Genomic DNA, 20,015 nt, shown 5'->3' on the forward strand with positions numbered 1-20,015 from the left:
AACTTTAAGCCCCAAAATGGGTTAAAAGACTTAAATGTAAAAGGGTGAAATTGTAGAAAAGGAAAAAGAAAATCAGCTGAATAAGTATATAACCTTGGAGTAAAGGGAGGCTGTTCTAATACCAAAGGCAGAAACCACGATGAAACCAATAATAGGGCTATGCAGGATTTCAGCAATTTTATAGGGGCACACATTATAAAGTCAAGAAAAAGTGAAAGCTGGGAAAAATATATTCACAAGAGTTACTATTCTTAGTGAAGGAAAAGATGACCACCCTAACAGAAAACTAGGCAAGGGGCCTGGTATCAATAGAAAATGTACCAGAGGAAACGCAAACACCAACAACTTCACCTTCAAAATAATAAAAGAAAAGCAAATTAAAACAATGCAACGCTATTCTCCGCTTACAGACTGGCAAAGAATAACCACTGTCAGCCAGAGTGTGGGAGCATAACTGATGCATTTCTAGGGGCAATCGAGCAGCCTATATCAAAAGCCCAAAGAAAGTCATTCCACTCCCAGGAATTGATTCTAGGAAAATAACTGGACAAGGCCAACAGCTGTATTTAAGAGCTGTTCTTTAGAGCACTGCTTATAGTAGCAAGAAAACCACGAACTATTCTAAAACCCAATGACAGGAGGTCAAATCACATGAGTTATCTGCAGATGGACCACTATGAAACTACTACTAATGGTGTAGATCTATAATGCTGACACTGTTATTTCTGTAAAACACACACACACACATTCTACACATATAGAAATATACATGCCTAGTTAAAAGTGTAAATGGAAGGAAAATGTTAACAGTGGTTGGCCCCCAGTAATGGAAATTTGGAGTAACCTTATTTACCCAAATAGTCTTATTTTTCTCAATGATGAAATACTTCTGTAACAAATACATATGTGCAAAGACAGCAAAGATGAATAAATCAACTCAGAAATTATAAGGTCATAATATCCTCAAGAAATTTTCTAATGGACCATTTATCCTTTACATAATGCTCTTCCCACCATATTCATAAATTAAATATTACTAAACTGAAACAATTCATTACAGTAGAAAAGTGCCTCAACTTATCTGAGGGGAGGAGACTTGCTTCAATGGTTCAATTCTCAGACTACTTCCCCAATCTTCTGGGGCTCTTCTAAACTTTATCATTACGACAAACATCCTTGTCCTCTAAGCTACTTTCACTTTACTTAAGTGGTTTCCCTGCCCATGACTGCTATATAACCTCTCACCGATAAGAAAAGGCTGCTACGATGGGCAGAACTCTCCACTCCTTCCTTCACTGCAAACTCGGGCTTCTACAATCCCAAGTCTCTTAACTAGCTTCACGGCAACCTGGACAAGTTACTAAACGTCACTGAGCGAGAGCTATTATCATTACAATCTCGTACACATTGGATCCAGCACTTGGCAGTTTCCAAAGCAGGCTCGCGTCCATAAATCGCATCTGACTGATAACCTGTTCCAGAAACTGAGACAGGACTCCAGGAAACACACAGCAGAAATTTAATATCATAAACTTCCACAAATCTATATCCCAAAATTTGAAGCTACAGAGGTCAGTCCTAATTTGGAGGATATCAGCCAAACTGTCACTAGCTAATGACTTTTGAGAAACCAAACTTCTGAGTTCGATTTATTTAACTTTGATAACTTAAATGACAGCAAGGGCTTACAACAAGAAAAACATTACAGCTGGGGGCTCTAATCCAATGCCTCCCTTTCCACATTTCATAGACCCATTAGCAAAACACCTAGCAAAGTATAAAACAGGTCAGGACTTTTTTCCCTTTGTATTTTAATCTGTAACTACATTTCAGCTAGCTACTCATGACTCAGACCAGCAGTTCTGGCAGTATGGTGCACTGCAAAGAGCGACGTACCAAGGAAGAGGAAACATGATTTACAGATCCAGCTCTGCTCCTAACTAATGTTACAATCTTGGGGAAGTCAGCTCACATCTTGGACCTCAGTTTTCTTATCTGTGAATTGAGAGAGCTGGGTTAAATGCCTCCAGCTATGGTCTCTTATGGAACACGGTGCTTCTTAGTTCTTTTTACGGAACAGCTACATGTAAGGCATTTGGTGTCACAATGCTGTGGGTCAGGTTTCTACTTAGAAAGGAATTCCTCAGCACAACAGGCCTGCCATATGCATTCACTGATGGGTACATGAAAGAGGAGGAAAGTAATGTGAAGGGGACACAATTTCTCTTGGGGGTGAAAAAACCACACTCAGAGCTAGGGTCAGCGTTTCCCGGTTCAATGAAAAGGGAAAAACCAGAAATATTTTCCATCAGCATGAGAATTTAGCAGCCTTCGTGCCTAACAGCAGCAACAGAATTCAGAATAGCTGTTATGTTAATAGCATACGCTTTTACGCTGCTCCAAAATAAAAGCATTATTGATTCTCTGAGCTCAAATGTAATATCGCATTGAAAATTTAAAAACAAATTGTAAAGGACTAAGTACATAAACTCATGTATACACAGGGGCCAGTGCATTCTTAAAACTACCACTAGGTGGAACATTTACTGTAATATTTACAGTGAGTGTCCAGCACCAGTTCACCAGAAGACAAGGATTAAGAATTAGACCATGAAGCGTAATTGGAAGGGTCATTATTCCCTTGGTACTATGTTAAATTCTTAACTCAAATTTTAAAAAACTGCAACGTTGAGCTGTTACCCATTGAGAAACCTAATGCTTTCGTCCAAGTTGTACTTCTTGGTTCTTAATGACATGAGTTCCATTTACCAAAACATTTTTTAACCTAGATATTTTGACTTTCAGGTAAGTTTGGTACCATACTTACTTATCCAAGACGTGTGGATCCTCAGGGCTCTTATTTTCATATTCTAGAAGTTCAAGAAAACTCTGCATATACCTGAAAAAAAGAGATACTGTGTTAGTTGCCTACCCTACATCCATCCTCCTTTCCCTTTTCCTTAGGAGTACGTTAACTTTCCACCCAGGTATCCATCCAATCCCCTCCACCCGCCATGTAGCCCAAGTGCTTCCGGGGAAGCTGATACCATGCAAAGCTCCTGGGTGGCCCTGTTTTTCTCTGGGTAATCCTATTTCTCTTGTCACTAATTCCTAATTAGTCCGATAGTTCTGGCCTAAGCCTGTCACTGAGTCGCATTTCCCTGAACACAGGGATTGGCTCAGGAATGGACATCACTGCCTCGATTCAGGCCACTAAAATAAGAGAGCAGACTTGCTGGCGGTCTTTGGGAGAGAAATTAACTTGCTCTGCTTTTGGACAATGTGGTCCATGGATGTAAAGCCTGGAACTGCTGCAGCTATTCTGTCAGCAGGAGAAAATCCAGCCAGAAAATGAAGCCGACCCCATGGAAAGTAGGGCCTTGATAATCTCGTGAATCTCTGAATCAAACCAACACCAAAACCTCATCCTATGGCTGGATCTTACAGTTACAATTTATTGCTTAAGCCAGGTTTAGTTGGATTTTCTGCTACTCCCTAACACACATGTCCTAACTGATACATCGAGTCTACAGTTTGATTACCAAAAAAAGTGCACAGAAAATTTAAGAAGCACGTGTGTGACCCTGAAGTGCATGCTAAGAACTTAGAACTAGGGGAGTTTCCTGGCGGTCCAGCGGTGCTTTCACTGCCATGGGCCTGGGTTCAATCCCTGGTTGGGGAACTAAGATCTTGCAAGCTGCGTGGCACAGCAGGAAAAGGAGGAAAAAAAGAACCTAGAGCTAGAAATAAAGAAGGTTCCTTCTCACAGTTAACCTAGTTTCATCAACATGTGATGAAGGAGAAAGAATTCCTCTTAGGCCCTCAGAAACAGCTTCTGGATTAAGAATACTGACATATCTCATTCAGGGCCAGTATAAGAAATAATATGTCCAACAAAGATCTGGAGGACAGAGGAAAAATGGGACTTAGAGAGGCACATTACAGCAGCGGCTACAGCCAGACTGGACCTGCCGGATCTGGTGCGGATTCAAAGATTCCAATTACTTAGAGGTATATGAGCTCTGCTTTGGGTCTTAACATGTCCTGAAAAAATTATCCCTTATTCTAATTATTTCTAATAATTAATGACTACTAATCCTACTATCCCACTGTGGATAGAGGATGAGGGCACGCCAGTAACTAAAAATGACTGTTAAGCTTATAAATAAACAGGAAGGACGTTTTATTAATCAGCCTCACCTGAACTTTGTGACAACACATGATACTGAAGTATGTTCGTTGCTGGGTATATTTTTTTTAAAAGTTTCTGGGCATATAAGGCTATGAACTAGACATTGTTGAAATCACTAGGTTAAACCACCCTGAGAGGCCACAGTCAGCCATCCACAGTGATGCCCTCTGCCCTGCCACATATCAGCAGAATTTCAGGCAGGCATCCCATCCTTCCGGAAGGGGACAGTTCATTTAAAGGGCAAAGTCATAAATGGAAAGGAGTCAAAGATTATGCTGAGCTTCCTGGCCTGAAAGTCAAGAAAGCAAGGAGAACACTGACTGAGGTGGGCTTCACGGCCTGTTATACTTAAGATTTGCTTTCAAGAGGAAAAGGAAATGGCAAGTAAACACAATGCATGATCCTGAACTGGATTCATAAATCAGGGGTGAGGGTAGGGATTGCTTAAAAAGAAAAGCACTATTAGGACTAGTGATGAAAGACAGTAGGGTCCACATATTAGATAATATTACTGTATCAATGTTAAATTTCCCAAATTGGATAATCAAACTGTAGTTTTCTAAGAGTTGTTCTAAGGAGATACACACTCAAGTATTTAGGGGTAAAGGGGCATGATGTATACCATTAACCCAAATGGTTCAGGAAAAAATAATGTATTCTATGTGTGTACCATACATATATAAATATATTGAGAGAGGGAGAGAGAATATGAATGAGAATGATAGAACAAATGTAGCCAAATGTTAACAATTAGTGAATCTGGGTGCAAGGATATGGGAATTCTTGCTACTAGTCTTGCAAACCCTTCTGTTAAATAGGCAATTATTTCAAAATTGAATGTTTAAAAAAGAAAGGGAAGAAGTAACATGCACAAGTTTGCAATGGCTATGGGAGAGAAATAGTAAGGAGACCAAAAAAAAAAAAAAAGAGCTGACTCAGTAATGTGAGTCAGCAATTCACTCTGAAGCCCCTGAAGTGACTTTTACATAAGTGATAGTAAATGTTTGACTGTCACTGCCACCATGACCGGGGACTTGAAAGCCAGCTAGCCTATCTAGAATTCCCAGCACAGTAGCTAGCTCCCAGGAGTGCTTATATACTTTCTGCTGGAGATCTAATCATGGTCTTGGAGCAATAAAGAAGTCTCATGCAAACAAGTACTCGCTGTTCCTGAAACAAGCTATGAGTTTACAGTAGAATCCAAGTGACCTTAAGATGGGAGCCATGGTCGCCACCTCTTTTGAGCTTTCTGGGGTCCTGGGGCCCCTGCGCCTGCCTCGGTGAGGGGCTGCTGCTTGTCTGGGACAAGGACGGACCACCCAATAGAGTGTTTCTCAGATGATTCATTCTCAACCCTAAGAATTTATTATAATCAGTATTACTGAGGAATGACTGTTGAATGGCCATCTTTCAGTAGCCCGGCCTCCGTTAATACTCTAGATGCCAACTAATTCATGGTTCCGCTCTCCCCATATCTGTCCACATCATTCCCATCCCCTGACCTGCTCTCCCTGTCCCTGTCAGTTCCACCCCCCACCCCGACCCCCCCGCACCAAGGGGCAGCGCAGACCACAGTCGGCACCTCCCTCCCCCAGGCCCCCATGGCACCTCCTTCAGTGCTGGCTTGAGAGCACTTTGTGCATCTGGCCTCCTGAACCCTTCCAGCTTTCTCCACGGGGACTTCTTTGCTTGTAGGATACAGAGGAGACAAGCGAGCGCTTCTCAAATCTATGCAAATCCCTTTCTAAAAATACACCACCTGCTCTTCCCTCCCACCACTCACCCATCCCACTCTGCCTACTGAGTGGGCAGTTCAGTCACAAATTCAACTTCTTCAATTAGACAGCACATGCTTTAAGCATCAGAGCTACACCTGACTGAATGCTAACATACTCTGTGAAGATACTTCAGACTTTTCATGGGGGAGATGAGGTACAGCAGCTAGCTCGTATTTTTCACATGGGAGGTTCCCCTTTAAATGACTTAATTTGTCCTAAAATAAGTACTGTCTTCTAAAAACTTCTTTAAAAGGAAAACAGAAAAAACACGGCAGAGACTGGATCAAAGCAGCAACATCCCCCTATCCAAAGAATTGCAGATCTGCTCACATGGGACACTGCATTGCTATTCTTCTATATTTTTCTGTACTTTCCCATTTTCTTCAATGAAAAATCACATTTATAACCAGAAAAAAAAATTTGAAAAGTCAAGAAAGTGTCTAGTACAGTTGAAAAGTATTTTCCTTAGGACAATTATACACTGTCAGTTAAAATAAAAAAAAAAACCCAACTTTTAATTACCTGGGAAACCCGGCCATCCTGAATGACTCGTTCCCACAGAAGCAGTACGTGTACGTTTAGGGAGAATGGTCCCAATGCCAAATGTTCAGAGCATTCTGGGTAGACGCATCTGAAGCCACGCTATTTACTTACCAACTCTGAACCAATCCCACCGAAGGGCGGTTAAGCAAGTTATCCGGCAGAAGATTAACTTCTCTCATTGTGTTAGCCAGGCGCACAGGAAGCTCCTTTCGTAGGAACATATATGAAGTTTTCTCACATGCATTATCTCTCCCTATTAAGAGATGAAAAATGTTCCATGATTTTATAATCTAACGGAATAATAAAATGTTCTCATGGTAGCCCAGTGACTGGTCGGGAAGATAAAATTAAGTAATATTGCAGTCTCTAGTTAAATATTTATCCTCTGAAACAGCAAGTTTAAGAAAATAATTTAATTAGAATAGAAAAAGAACCCTTATTCCAAGAGGCAACCTTGAAAGCAGTGTTTTTCCCTCAGCACAAATACATCCTTAGTGTTACCAGTGGCGGTATAAAAGTAACCTGGGACAGAATCTGAATTTGTTATCAAATGAACGCTGTGGGAAAACTGCCAAGTACAAAGGTAGGAGAACATGTAAACCCACTCCTGTTCACGGGGGTTTCCAGAAGGCAAGAGACCCATTCATTCCACAACTATTCACCTACTGCGGGCCGACTGCTTCCTAAGATTTTCTTCAAATGTGTTTCTTCAGGGACCAGGAAGCAGCCACAGACCCCAGCTCTGACCGAGACACAGGACCCGGGAGGTGCCCGAGAAGCCAGCTCACAGGTGGCCTCAGAAATGGAGGGATGGACTACAGCATGTCCAAGAGGACAGAGATACAGTGTTGACTAGGATGACAGAGCTCAGAGAGGGAGTCTTCTGTTGACTGCCTTGCGCTGGCTGTGCACACAATGTACGCAACGAGGGGCACAGTGAGAGAAAAGGTACCAGGCCACCTGAAAGAGGAACCCGAGCCCTTTCCCCGGCTGCCACGTGACCAGAGCAGTAACACGACTGGTCTTGCCCCCAAACTCCAACCTTGCTGTAAACCCAGTGATAGTTGGGGGATAGAGGATGTGATAGAGAAGACATGAGCTTTGGGGACAGAAATGCGCTTCAGCCTCGACTTCTCCATTTACCCTTGGTAAGCTTCTTAACTTCTGAGGCTCAGCGGCCTTCAGCTGTAAGATGGGGATGAAACGTCAGTTTTTGTAAACACTACATGTGACAACATGTATGGAGCCTGACACAGATCAAGTGTTCGGCGAACATTAGTTCTTCTTCTGTCCTCTGTGATACTGATGGGTCTGTTCCAACTCTCTCACATTCGGACAGGCCTGCCTGATGCCCCATATTCCCTGGAGGCCGCTGGGAAATAGGCAACCTCGGGGCCAAGCAAAGAGAGAGAGAAGCAGGGCTCATCGAGCCATCTTCTCCTCCAAACTCTCCTCTTTCTTCCAAATGTGATGAAGACAGCAAGAGAGATTCAGAAGTAAATCCATTCTAACACTTCCAGCCAAATTCTTTCCTGTCCTCACGGAATAAGACTGGAAATAAAAGAACCCACTGTTTTTTTTTTGTTTGTTTTCTGTTTTTGGCCAAACCGTGCGGCATGTGGGATCATAGTTCCCTGACCAGGGATTGAACACGTGCCCCCCTGCACTGGAAGCGCGGAGTTTTAACCACTGGGCCACCAGTGAAGTCCCATAGAACCCACTTTTGAGAGTCATCTGCAGAACCTCTTCCCTCCACTGCCCCCTGCCCCCCTTTTTCTCCATTTCCAAAAAAAGTCAGAATAAAAGATTAAATTCTTAACCCATCCCTCACTTACCTCATTCTAAGTGAGTAGTATATTGAAGGCCTCCAGTAAATCTTTAATCAATAATTCTGCCTTTGCCCTTCCTCCTAAGGGAAATACTCCAAAAAGCAAGAGGAGTGTAATACCTCAGCAATGACCTTCCAACACTTACTCCATACACATTCATTTGGCCTTAGATGATTAACACTTAAGGTGATTCAGGCTGCTTTACATTATATATATATATAATTCCTAAAATGTTCTGTATATAATTTTTATGGATGAATCATTTTAAGTGCACTAAAAATGCTGGTATTTCAAAACTCAGAATGAACCTCATTATAAAATGAAGGACCTATTATCTAAGTTAAAATGTGCATGTACGTTTGCACATACCAGGAGAAATACCTTGTACCCTGGTTAAAGAGAAAGGACATTTAAAAAAAAAAAAAAAAGCACAAAAAAAATGATGGCGGAGAAGGAAGTTAGGGAATGTGGAAGAAGCGAGAACCCTGTAGTGTTGAATTGGAACTGGAAATAGCAGTGTGACCTTAGGATTCTGAAAAATTATCTGAGTTTTTAGGGGTACTGAAAGTTGACATGCTTAAACTTCCACATCCAGAGCACACGAGGAGCAGCACATCAACAGCATGGTGGGGGGCGTGGGGCTGGGGGTGGGAGTAGGGTGAAGAGGGAGGGTCAGGGAAGTGACAGCGGTCTGGCAGGTGCCAGGTGGTGAGAGGCAGTCAGGTGCACGTCTCTTCTGGAAATCCACAGGGCTAGACGGCTTTCAGAACTGAAAGGTTTTCAGTTTTAAAAAGAGTACGTGCCTCCATTGCGTGAAACAGTCTACTCTACAGACACAGTACAGCTACAGCGCAATCTGTGAACGTCGACACTGAGCAGGGGAAGACCACGGCCCCCAGATCACTGCAGGCTAGGTTTTGCCATGGACTTAGTTTGGGCAGCAGGTATAAAGAAAGAACTTCAATTTTTTGAGCTTTTTGGACTTCAGAATTCAGATTAAAAGACCGCAGTCCGGCAGGACAGTAATGCCGCGATCAGATGCCAGAGTTAGACTTGGCTTTGAATCCTGTCCTGAGCATCCACTGGCTTCGTGAACACCGGCAAGTGTCATTACACGTCGAAGCCTCGGTGTAACCATCTATAAAATAAGAACAGGACCGATTTCGCAGAGGTTGCAGCAAGGGTTAAAAAGCGCTCAACATTTAACACGAACAGGTTCTTAAAACTGAGAAGAGGGGGCTCATTAAATCGCAATCACTAATGATGCCTGCTTGTATAAAGCAGCGCAGCCCAAGGCCATGGGGTGCCAGATCAAACAGTCTGACGCTAAGCCCTGAGAGCGTGACTGCATTCTGGTTCAGCGCGGTCGCCTGTGCTCATCTGATGATTCTACATAATTAAAAAAGGATTAAAGTATGTTCCGTGTCCCTACCATCCAATTTTATTTATTTTAAAATAAAAGGCCTTGGTGTTTCCATTGGTCAACTCTGCACTAACTGGAAGACTCAACTAACTACTAGGCGTGGCCTGAAATAACCAACATTTCAAGGCAGCATTTTATTCTAGGCTTCTTGGATTATCAGCCTTTCATAAACTAGTGTTGAAAGAAACTTTGTCTCTATACCCCCCCACCTCCACCCCCGCCCCCACCCCCGTGGCACTGATTAGACTGCCTCACCTGTGGGAGTGTCTCAACGATTTACTAGAAGAATAGAGAATACTTTCAGAAGTTTGTATTTTTAAGAGAAAGAGTACCTGCAAAATCTCAGGTTTTGCCTCCTACATTCTAATTTAGCTTTAGAGACGAATTCTTTGTACTCAGATACCTTAATTATACATCAGCTTAAACAGGGGGATAAGTCTTTTTTAGTTAATTAGTAAGCCTAAAAATAAATATGAAATGCCTGATTTGTTTTAACCTTCCTGTGGTTTTCCTCATATAAGTTGAAAGTATTTTATCTTATGTATTAATGTTAAATATTCAGTTTAAATCAAAGGGTTCAAACAATCTTGTTTTTAGTTAACTTACCAAAAAGAAACTTTTGGTTTTAACTGAATGTCCTCTCAAAAGGGTTCTGGTTTTCTAAGGCTTCTGGCATATTGAGTATTTTCCAGTTATTCTTCCCAGTCATTTGACTTCATTTTTTCCCCGCTTACTTGGCTTCTCTGCATTCCTTAATTTTGATTTTCTATTTTTATTCTGCATTTCTCCATATACTTCATCTTATTCAAATTTACCGATTAAAATTTTCCCTAGTATCAGTTCAGAAAAAGACGAAGAAGCAGTGTGTGAGAGGCATGGAAAATTCTGATTTCGTGAACGCAAATAAGTCACTGGCTTAGATACATTTGTGTATTTCTTCAGTTTTTCTTCCTCTTTTGATGACCCTTTAATTCTCTTCTGTTTTGTTTGTTTTTCATACTTCGCCCTTTCATTGAGAAGTCAGAGACAATTACTACATTTGCAAAAGGTACGACTGGCTTTGTCTAGAAAGGTTCTAAATGGCTTTCCAGTTCACCAAGACACAGGATAAACAGACACAGAAACACAAATGACTTTTTTTATAATTGGGGTATAGTTGTTTTACAATGTTTGGTTAGTTTCAGTAGATTCACAGCGAAGTGAATCGGCCATATGTATACATATATCCCCTCTTTTTTGGATTTCCTTCCCATTTCGGTCACCACAGAGCAGTAAGTATACACAAATGAGTTTTGTTTTGTTTTTTTTCCATACATGACTTCTGATTTAATACGGGGAGCCCTCTCAGGGATGGTCTCTGATAAGAAAGGAGCATTTGAGCAGCCTTCTGAGAGCAAGAGTTCCGACATTATTCTTTATACCTGGTTTCCACAGTGGCATATATTTCTGGTGAATCTCTAAATCCTCTTTTCGACTAATTTACAGGAAGCAGAAAAAAATAATTATTTCTTCGGTTAATGAAATGACCTGATAATGTATCTTATAATTAAAGCAGAGAGCTGAGCACATAACTCCCAAAAATGTAGTCTCCTGTCTGGATTACTTGAAGGCTATCTTTATCCACATCTTTCAGCTTTAAGGCTTGGTGGGGGATGTTTTAGGAGTGTAAGCGAGGGAATCAGGGAGTGGAAAAGGAGGGCAAAAAAACGGAAAAATTACCAGCAAGGCACTAAAACCCAACAGAATGATCAGCTCATTCTGATAATGCTGCTTTTTCTAATTACTGTCAATTAAATGTTTGAGTTTACAATGTATTTTTACCATTAGCCATGTTAATATGGGTAAAATATAACTGAGAAAATAATATTTCAGGGGCAGCTCTTTGATTTTTCTTCAGTTGTATTTATAAGATTTCAATCTCCTGACAACACTGAATTTTAGCATAAGTAATTTATTCTCAAACTTACCAGGGCTATAAACAATAATTAATTGAATAGTCCTGCAGAAGACACAACCGTAAGTGTGAATGGAGAGCTACCAAATGATTGTGAATATCCTTCAAAAGAATCCCCCCTCTTTCTTCAGCTTCATTTATACTTTGAAAATGTTTGTTTTACTCCATGTCCAGAAATAGTGTTGCACTGCCTGGGAAGTTTAACAGTTTTCCTGTGTTTGGGAAAACTTATTCCTGAATTTAAAGAGATCAAAATAGGTAGTGGGTTTGGGGTCTACCAAACTTGAGGCTGCATCCACTCTAGGCTGGCCCATTTGGGTTATTATTACTAACAGCAAGTCAGAAACTTCAGAGCCAAAGAGCCAAAGATCAGGTATTTCACACACACCTCATTCCCTATCAAACTCAATGCCCCAACAACATGCAGCTATTACACTATTTCTTTCAGCCCAATGTCTGTTTATTATGTTCATAGATGCTGTGGGTCAGGAATTGAGATAAGACACAGGAGGGAAGGCTGGTCTGGGACCTCAGCTGGGAAAACTTAAACGCTGGAAGAGTGACTGGACCGTGGGGGCTGGAACTACCTGAAGGCTTCCAGCTCACATATCTGACCCTTGGGCCGATTGCTTACTGACTGAGATCGCCCACTGAAGCATCGCCAGGTGGCCTCACCATGGGCTTCCTCACAGCATGGCGGCCTTGGGCTGGTTGGATTCCTGTATGGCTTCAGTAACAAGGCAGAGGCTGCATGGCCTTTTATGACCCAGCCGCAGAAGTCACACAGCTAGTCCCCTTCTGCCATACTCAACTGTTCTAAGCAACCACAGCCTGCCCAGACTCCGGGGGAGGGGATCAGACCCCCCGCGTTGGTGGAGGGCTGGCAAGGGCACATCATAGAAAAGCCATCTTTGGAAAACACCATCTGCCCCAAGATGTTCAGAAGGAGGTGTACAAGATCATTTATTTCTCAAATTATACTTTCAAGCACTCTTCTACTACCTGAATTTGTTTTCTTTGGAGTCACTGTTGGGCCATTTATTTATGTTAGTTTCTCTTGCTGTAGGCTTCCCTCAGACGGCAGGCGATCCTTGCTTGTTCAGTGAGGCAGCCTAAGGACTAAGTGAGCACCCAAAACACCTGATTACATAGGGCTTTTGGGTGGGGTCCTAACACCACACCAGCTTCCCTTATTCTCCTTAAACAGTTCTTTCAGGGTCTTTAGAGAAGAACCCCCTCCTTGCCCTTCACTTGGCCTAGGGGTAAGTGCCTGCCTATTAATGTTCTGATGATCAGGATGGAGGGTAACCCTTCTGTTTGCAGACTTCTGGTTCATTCTCCAGTTTTCACCCAGCCATTCCTACCTCTCACTCCTGCCCTCTATCCCTGGTGCTGCATTACTGAGGTAGAAGCCCCTCCTGGGGCCACAGTGCCTCCTGAGTATGTTCTAGACCCCAGCTATCCAATACAGGAGCCATGAGCCATTAGAGGAAATGTGAATATTCAATTATATTATAAATCAATGATAAATTCGCTGTGATAACTGTACCGTGGCTATTAGGAAAGTACTCTCATGCTTAGGATATATATGTAAGTATGTAGAGGTAGTCATTACATCTGCAACTTACTCTCAAGATGGTTCAGCAAAAAAGGTGTATACAGAGAGGGAGGCAAGGAGATACGGACAGGGATGGATGCAAGGGGGAAGAAGCAAATATAGCAAAGTAACTGGTGAATCTAGGTGCTAAACATGGGTGTTTACTGTTCTTATCACTTTTCCTGAGGTCTGAAATTTTTCCAAATAAAAGGTTTGGGAGAGACACTGTAAACAACCTAAGTATCCAACAATAAGGGAATAGTCAAATAAATTACAATACTGCATATTTACACAGGGATTTCCTATGTAAACTTTAAAAAGTTTTTAAAGTTTAAAACTTTAAAAAGTTTTTAAAACTCAACAACAAAAAAAGCAAACAACCCTATCCAAAAATGAGCAGAAGACTGAAATAGGTATTTCTCCAAAGACATACAGATGGCCAATAGGCACGTGAAAAGATGCTCAACATCGCTAATTATTAGAGAAATGCAAATCAAAACGACAATGAGGTATCACCTCACACCAGTAAGAATGGCCATCATTAAAAAGTCTGCAAATGACGAATGGTGGAGAGGAGGTGGAGAAAAGGGAACCCACGTACACTGTTGATGGGAATGTAAGTTGGTGCAGCCACTGTGGAAAACAGTATGGAGGTTCCTCTGAAAGCTAAAAATAGAATTACCAGATGATCCAGCAATCCCACTCCTTGGCATATATCTGGACGAAACTATACTTCAAAAAGATACATGCACCCCTATGTTCATAGCAGCACTATTCACAACAGTCAAGACGTGGAATCAACCTAAATGCCCATCGACAGATGAATGGGTAAAGAAGATGTGGTACATATATACAATGGAATACTACTCAGCCATAAAAAGAACGAAATAATGCCATGTGCAGCAACATGGACGGACCTAGAGATTATCATACTGAATGAAGTCAGACAGACAAATACCATACGGTATCGCTTATATGTGGGATCTAAAATATGACAAATGGGGACTTCCCTGGTGGCACAGTGGTTAAGAATCCGCCTGCCAATGCAGGGGACACGGGTTCGAGCCCTGGTCCGGGAAGATCCCACATGCCGCGGAGCAACGAAGCCCCTGCGTCACAACTGCTGAGCCTGCGCTCTAGAGCCCGTGAGCCACAGCTATTGAGCCCGCGTGTCACAACTACTGAAGCCCACGTGTCTAGAGTCCATGCTCCACAACAAGAGAAGCCACCACAATGAGAAGCCCACGCACCACTACAAAGAGTAGCCCCTGCTCGCAGCAACTAGAGAAAGCCCACGCACAGCAACAACGACCCAACGCAGCCAAAAATAAATGAATAATTTTTATAAATATGACAAATGAACCTATCTACGAAATGGAAACAGACTCAAGGACATAGAGAACAGACTGGTGGTTACCAAGGGGGAGGGGGTCGGGGGAGGGCTGGAGTGGGGGGTTGAGGTGAGCAGATGTGAGCTTTTATACATGGAATGCATAAACAACAAGGGCCTACTGTACAGCACAGAGAACTATATTCAATATCCTATGATAGGGACTTCCCCTGGTGGCCCAGTGGTAAAGCATCTGCCTTCCAATGCAGGGGACACGGGTTCAATCCCTGGTCAGGGACCTAAGATCCCACATGCCGCGGGGAAACTAAGCCCGTGCGCCGCAACCACTGACCACTGAGCTTGCGCACCTCAACAGAGAGCCTGCGTGCCGCAAACTACAGAGCCCACGTGCTCTGGAGCCTGCGTGCCACAACTAGAGAGAGAAAACCCGCATGCCACACCTAGAGAGAAGTCCACGTACCTAAAGCAGCCAAAAAAATAATAAAAGAAAATAAATAAAAGTAAATATTAAAAATATTCCTATGATAAACCATAATGGAAAAGACTATTTTTAAAAAGAATGTATATATGTGTAACTGAATGACTTTGTTGTACAACAGAAATTAACACAACATTGTAAATCGACTATACTTCAATTTTTAAAAAATAAAATGAGTTTTTAAAGAAAAAAGCAGTCTTCTGAAAAAGGTCTTCCTATAACTAGAGCCGTTCTATTATTTTAAAGAAAAACACCCTACTAGAGCCATTCTATTCTAAAAACAAACAAAAATCTCATACAGAACGTGCTACTATATGCAGAACTTCCTAATGGGGGCTGAAGCCCATGCTACCCTTCATGTAATGGTTTTTGACGCTCTTGTAAGAAAAGAGGGTACAGGGTGATCATGACAGGGTTCTTAATTAAGGTAAGTGAGGGTTACTGGATCCTCCCCTGAAGGAGATCTATGTCTGTGCTGAGGGAACATGAGCGACAGCCACTAGTACCTTGATCCTCTCTCTTTAGAGATCCTATTTGTTGACTCTTTCGAAATATATGTATCCATGAACAGATTAGTGAGAAACCTGCCCCTCTGTATGCCACATTAAGGCCAAACCAAGTTGTGAGTAGATTCCACCGTGGGCCCACAATTTGTGCCCTTGGCTTGGGCAACCCCTCTGTCATCACCCCCAGTCACTGAGGTCTATGTCCCATGGATCCCAAGATTCCTCAAAAAACTGAACAGTCCATCAGCACAATACCTGGCACATTGCAGGTGTTTAATATTTCCTGATTAGAACTGAAAATTAAAATACCTAGTAAGTTGCAGTATAAACTTACAATAGCAAATAAACTTCAGGGGTTCAAGATGACATTTGCTGGTAATGGTAAATTCCTCTAATAGATCACTTCATTCTGTATATCTGGTTAGGGGTATTCCAATCCTTATAGTTAGGGGAAGAAGAGCCAAAAGGTAGACAAGGAAGGTGAGGGAAAGTGACAGTAATTGTCAATATGGTGTGTCAGGCCAGCGAGTGGACAGAAAAGGCAAGGATGTGTTGAGAACTGACATCACAAATAGAGCTTTGACCAGCTAACACCACACAGATCCACATCGTCCTAATTCCAGAAAGGAGTTTAGGATCTAGTCCTAACGGTGGATTACAGAATGTCTTGTTGTCATGGAAGCAGGAACAGTTAAGTAAACACCACACTGTACTCATCGTTGAGGTTAATTGAGGCAAAACCTTAAGTTAACCATTACAGTGAATGAAGAAGATCCAAAGCCAGTCACGCTCAAAGCACAAACGAGCTGAAAGTGCTACGTTTCTTGGAAAATGATCAGTTTATATGGCTGGGACCTTCAGCCAACAAACTTTAAGATAATTAACATTCGAGGTTAAGAGCTCCCTATGCAGTTTTCATTCTTAGCAGGAAGCTGACTTTGTCCAGGATAATGCTGTGTCACTAACTTCCCATAACAAAAGCAAGCCAACATCTACTGAGCACCTACCATGTGCCATGCGCCGTGCTGCATGTTCTCGAGTTCATGGGTGCAACAGGCCTATGATTCGATGCTATCGTTTCCATTTTGTAGATCAGGACATCGAAGTGCAGTGGGATTAAGTGATTTGCCCAAGCTCGCACTGGTGGTAGGCACCAGAAACCAAGCCTTGAGTACAAGTCCACATAGACCCGTTATCATATTTCCAGAGAGAGACAATAGGCTAACAAGACAATAAACTAACAAGTGTAGGTCCTCAGAATAAAAATTGTTTCTAGTGTAAGTAAATGAAGGAGGTAGCAATCTGATAGCTCCGAAATGATAAGACTAGACAAACATTAGATTATGCAATTTCCAGACTGTCTAAAAGAACAAATTTAGACAAGACCCCAAGCATTACTAATAGAGACTCTGTTTGCTAGAAAGAATTGCACTGTGGCAAATGGTATATTATGTGGTAAGAAATGGTATGTTAAGTTGAAAGAAAAAAAGCATACGTTTAAAAGCTCAATCGACCTGCATTTTAACTGTGGTTTTGCTCCTAACTTTCCTTAGGCAAGATATTTAAATCATCTAAGCTTCAGCGTCTTCATCCAAAAAATGGAAACATCTATTTCACCTGGATGCTGTGAGAATTACAGCTACATCTGACTACTATTGTGTCTGGTGGAGAGCGGTACACAAATATAAGTTCCCTTCACCTCCTAGAAAGAATAATTTCTGGCTCACTTTGGAAGAGGCAGCCAAGATGTTAGGTCAACAACTAGCTGATGCTTTGGGCAGTCTCTTCATTACTCGGGGCTTCTACTTTCTCATGTGTAAACTGGGGAGGTTGGACAGATGATCGTTAAGCTCAGGATCCCACTGAATCAATCTATGAGGATAAGATTCTGGTTTGTACACTTTACAGTTATTTATCCTACACCAACCTTGCCTAATGTACATTCTGGGACAACTGTGGAGAGAGCACTGCTAGGAGTGAGTAGCCAATGAAAGGAGCTAGAAATCAAGAAAAAGAGTACATACGTTATAGTGGTTTTCTACCAAAAAACTAAGAAAGAAACAAAGAAAGCCTCCAAGGATGCTCTGGATAAAGGACAATTGGGTTAACACTTCACACATACCCAGAAACCACCTCTATTACACGAACCTCCAAGGGAGAGGTAGAGAAAGCATGACACAAACTCATGGGATGCATACATTCTGGACAGCCTATATATATATTGACATATTTGTCTCGACTTCTCATTTATCTATAAGCCCCTCAAAGGCAGAAACTAAGCCTCGACAATTCCCCAATGCTTCTCAGTTTCCACTCCATTCCGAATCCAGAAAGTTCAACGAATGCTGACGGACTCCTGGGAATTCCCTGGCGGTCCAGTGGTTAGGACTCAGTGCTTCCACTGCTGAGGGTCCGGGTTCAATCCCAGGTTGGGGAACGAAGATCCCTCAAGCTGCACGGCGCGGCCAAAAAAAAAAAAAAAAAAAAAAAAAATGCTGATGGACTCCTAAACTCCTTACGTGTTAACCTTCAGCATCTCACAGACTTTATCCCCTAAAGTGGTTCACAGCTCTTGGGAAAAATTTTTACCAGATCTAACACAGTTCTTAACTCTGGAAGCACATTACAGTCAGCTGGGTAAGTCAAAAATACCAGCACCTAGACCCTACCTTCAGAGATTGATGTAATTGCCTTCTACAGGGTGAGGGTGGGGGGACAGGTGGCACTAGCTTTAGAAGCTCCCCAGATGATTCTCACAAGCACCCAGGACTGAGATCCACTGACTAGCATCTAATCACAGGAAATTCAACAAGGGAATAAACCAAAGAACTCCTCAGGCTCAGACAGTGGCTATTAAGCATCCCCAACTTTTTCACTGACCCATCGATTTTTAGTCTCTATTTTCATGTTTGAGTTTTGTTTCAGCCTCCTAGGAAACTGACCACACTTGAGCGCATTACATGACCAATATAGGAATGTTAATATAGCAATGACACTTTGCTTTCTATTTCTTCTCAGAAGAGGAGAAATTAACCAGATTTATACAAAGTGCACAGTCAAGTATTAAGGAGCATCTGCTACCAAGCTTAAGGAAACACTGGACTCTTCTAGAACAGATCCAAGGGAAGGTTCAGGTAAACCCTGAATATGCTCTGGTCAATGAAGATGTAATAATTTGTTGGGAAAAGGTATGTATGTTACATGTTTCAAAGGGCCCTATTGTCTTCCAGCCAACAACACATGGGAATACTTAACTTCATGCTTTGAGAAAATGTTAAGAGATACGTAGCGATTTATTCCCAACAGTGAAACTATTATATACTGACTTCCATGCCCTAGTAAGAAAGAAACACTCGTACAACTCAAATGGTTGAGTGGAATCAGAGGTCAAGTCTAAGACTGAAAATAAAATCACAACTGCTTGGGTGATGCTTAGGGAAATAATCTACCAAGTTAGAACCCCAAATATTCAATCACAGGGAATGTAAATATCGACCTGTGTAATATATAATAAATAGTTTGCTGTAATTTTTGTGCCATTCATTAGAGCAGAAAGAATAATCTCAGTCAAGATGAGACAATGACTAGGAAAGGAGTTCTCCTCGAGGGATATGAAGGGCAATCAAACCCAGCTCTGCCACAAATATGGTGAAACGGGCTACCTGAAGATGCTTCCAGGCTAGTTTCAATAAACGCCAGGTACCCCATCCACAGTTCCCTTAGCACATTTTCTATAAGTTTAGCTAATTTACCAAGAAGAATAAGTGGGCAAGAACAGCGAGAATTTCTAAACATCTAAACTAATAAATAAGGAGCTGCCGTCACCAAATTTTCACAGAAATCACAAGGCAAAAGTTAGCGTATGATATTTAGTCGAAATCAGAAAAGTTGTCCTTTCAGAGAGAATCCACAAATATAAACTATTCTGTGAACTTTGTGATAAAGCAGCAACAAGACAGAAAGACAGGAGGTCTTAATAGTTGCTGCTATGCAAATGGACAGCAGAACAGAGTAAAAGTGAGTTGACTGCAAACGTCCCAACAGAGATGGCAACAAATTCCAGAGGGATTTAGTGACAGTTTACATACTGCTCTAGGTGATAAATCTGACCATGATAAAAGCATTGCAAATGACTGGGTATATTAAAACTCAGACTGTGCACTAAATGAAAAGGAAACCAATAATCAGTGTCAACATATGTGAATATATGGGCAAAAGATGTAACGCTATCACCAAAAAATGGATGGAAGAATTAGAGGTGATATTCTTTCCGAACGCCTTTAGTTGTATACTTTGATAATTACTTTACCAAAGAAGGGAGCACAAGAGGAAACAATAGATATACAGCACAACAGCTTACTATG

The 20,015-nt window shown here is 41.8% G+C and overlaps 1 protein-coding gene across 3 annotated transcripts in view; it reads right to left on the reverse strand.

The window, feature by feature from the left end:
- Positions 1-20,015, reverse strand: part of PDK3 (pyruvate dehydrogenase kinase 3) — a 138,963-nt gene that overhangs the window by 47,571 nt on the left and 71,377 nt on the right. For all 3 annotated transcript variants that reach the window (XM_033850127.2, XM_033850126.2, XM_033850125.2), the window contains exons 2-3: positions 6,625-6,766; positions 2,828-2,899 (exon numbers count right to left, since the gene is read on the reverse strand). In XM_033850127.2, coding sequence (XP_033706018.1) covers positions 2,828-2,899; positions 6,625-6,734 — 182 coding nt within the window. In that variant the 5' untranslated portion in view covers positions 6,735-6,766. The remainder of the gene's footprint in view (positions 1-2,827; positions 2,900-6,624; positions 6,767-20,015) is intronic.

The sequence above is a fragment of the Tursiops truncatus genome, chromosome X (assembly GCF_011762595.2).
Source record: "Tursiops truncatus isolate mTurTru1 chromosome X, mTurTru1.mat.Y, whole genome shotgun sequence".
Lineage (NCBI taxonomy): Eukaryota > Metazoa > Chordata > Mammalia > Artiodactyla > Delphinidae > Tursiops > Tursiops truncatus.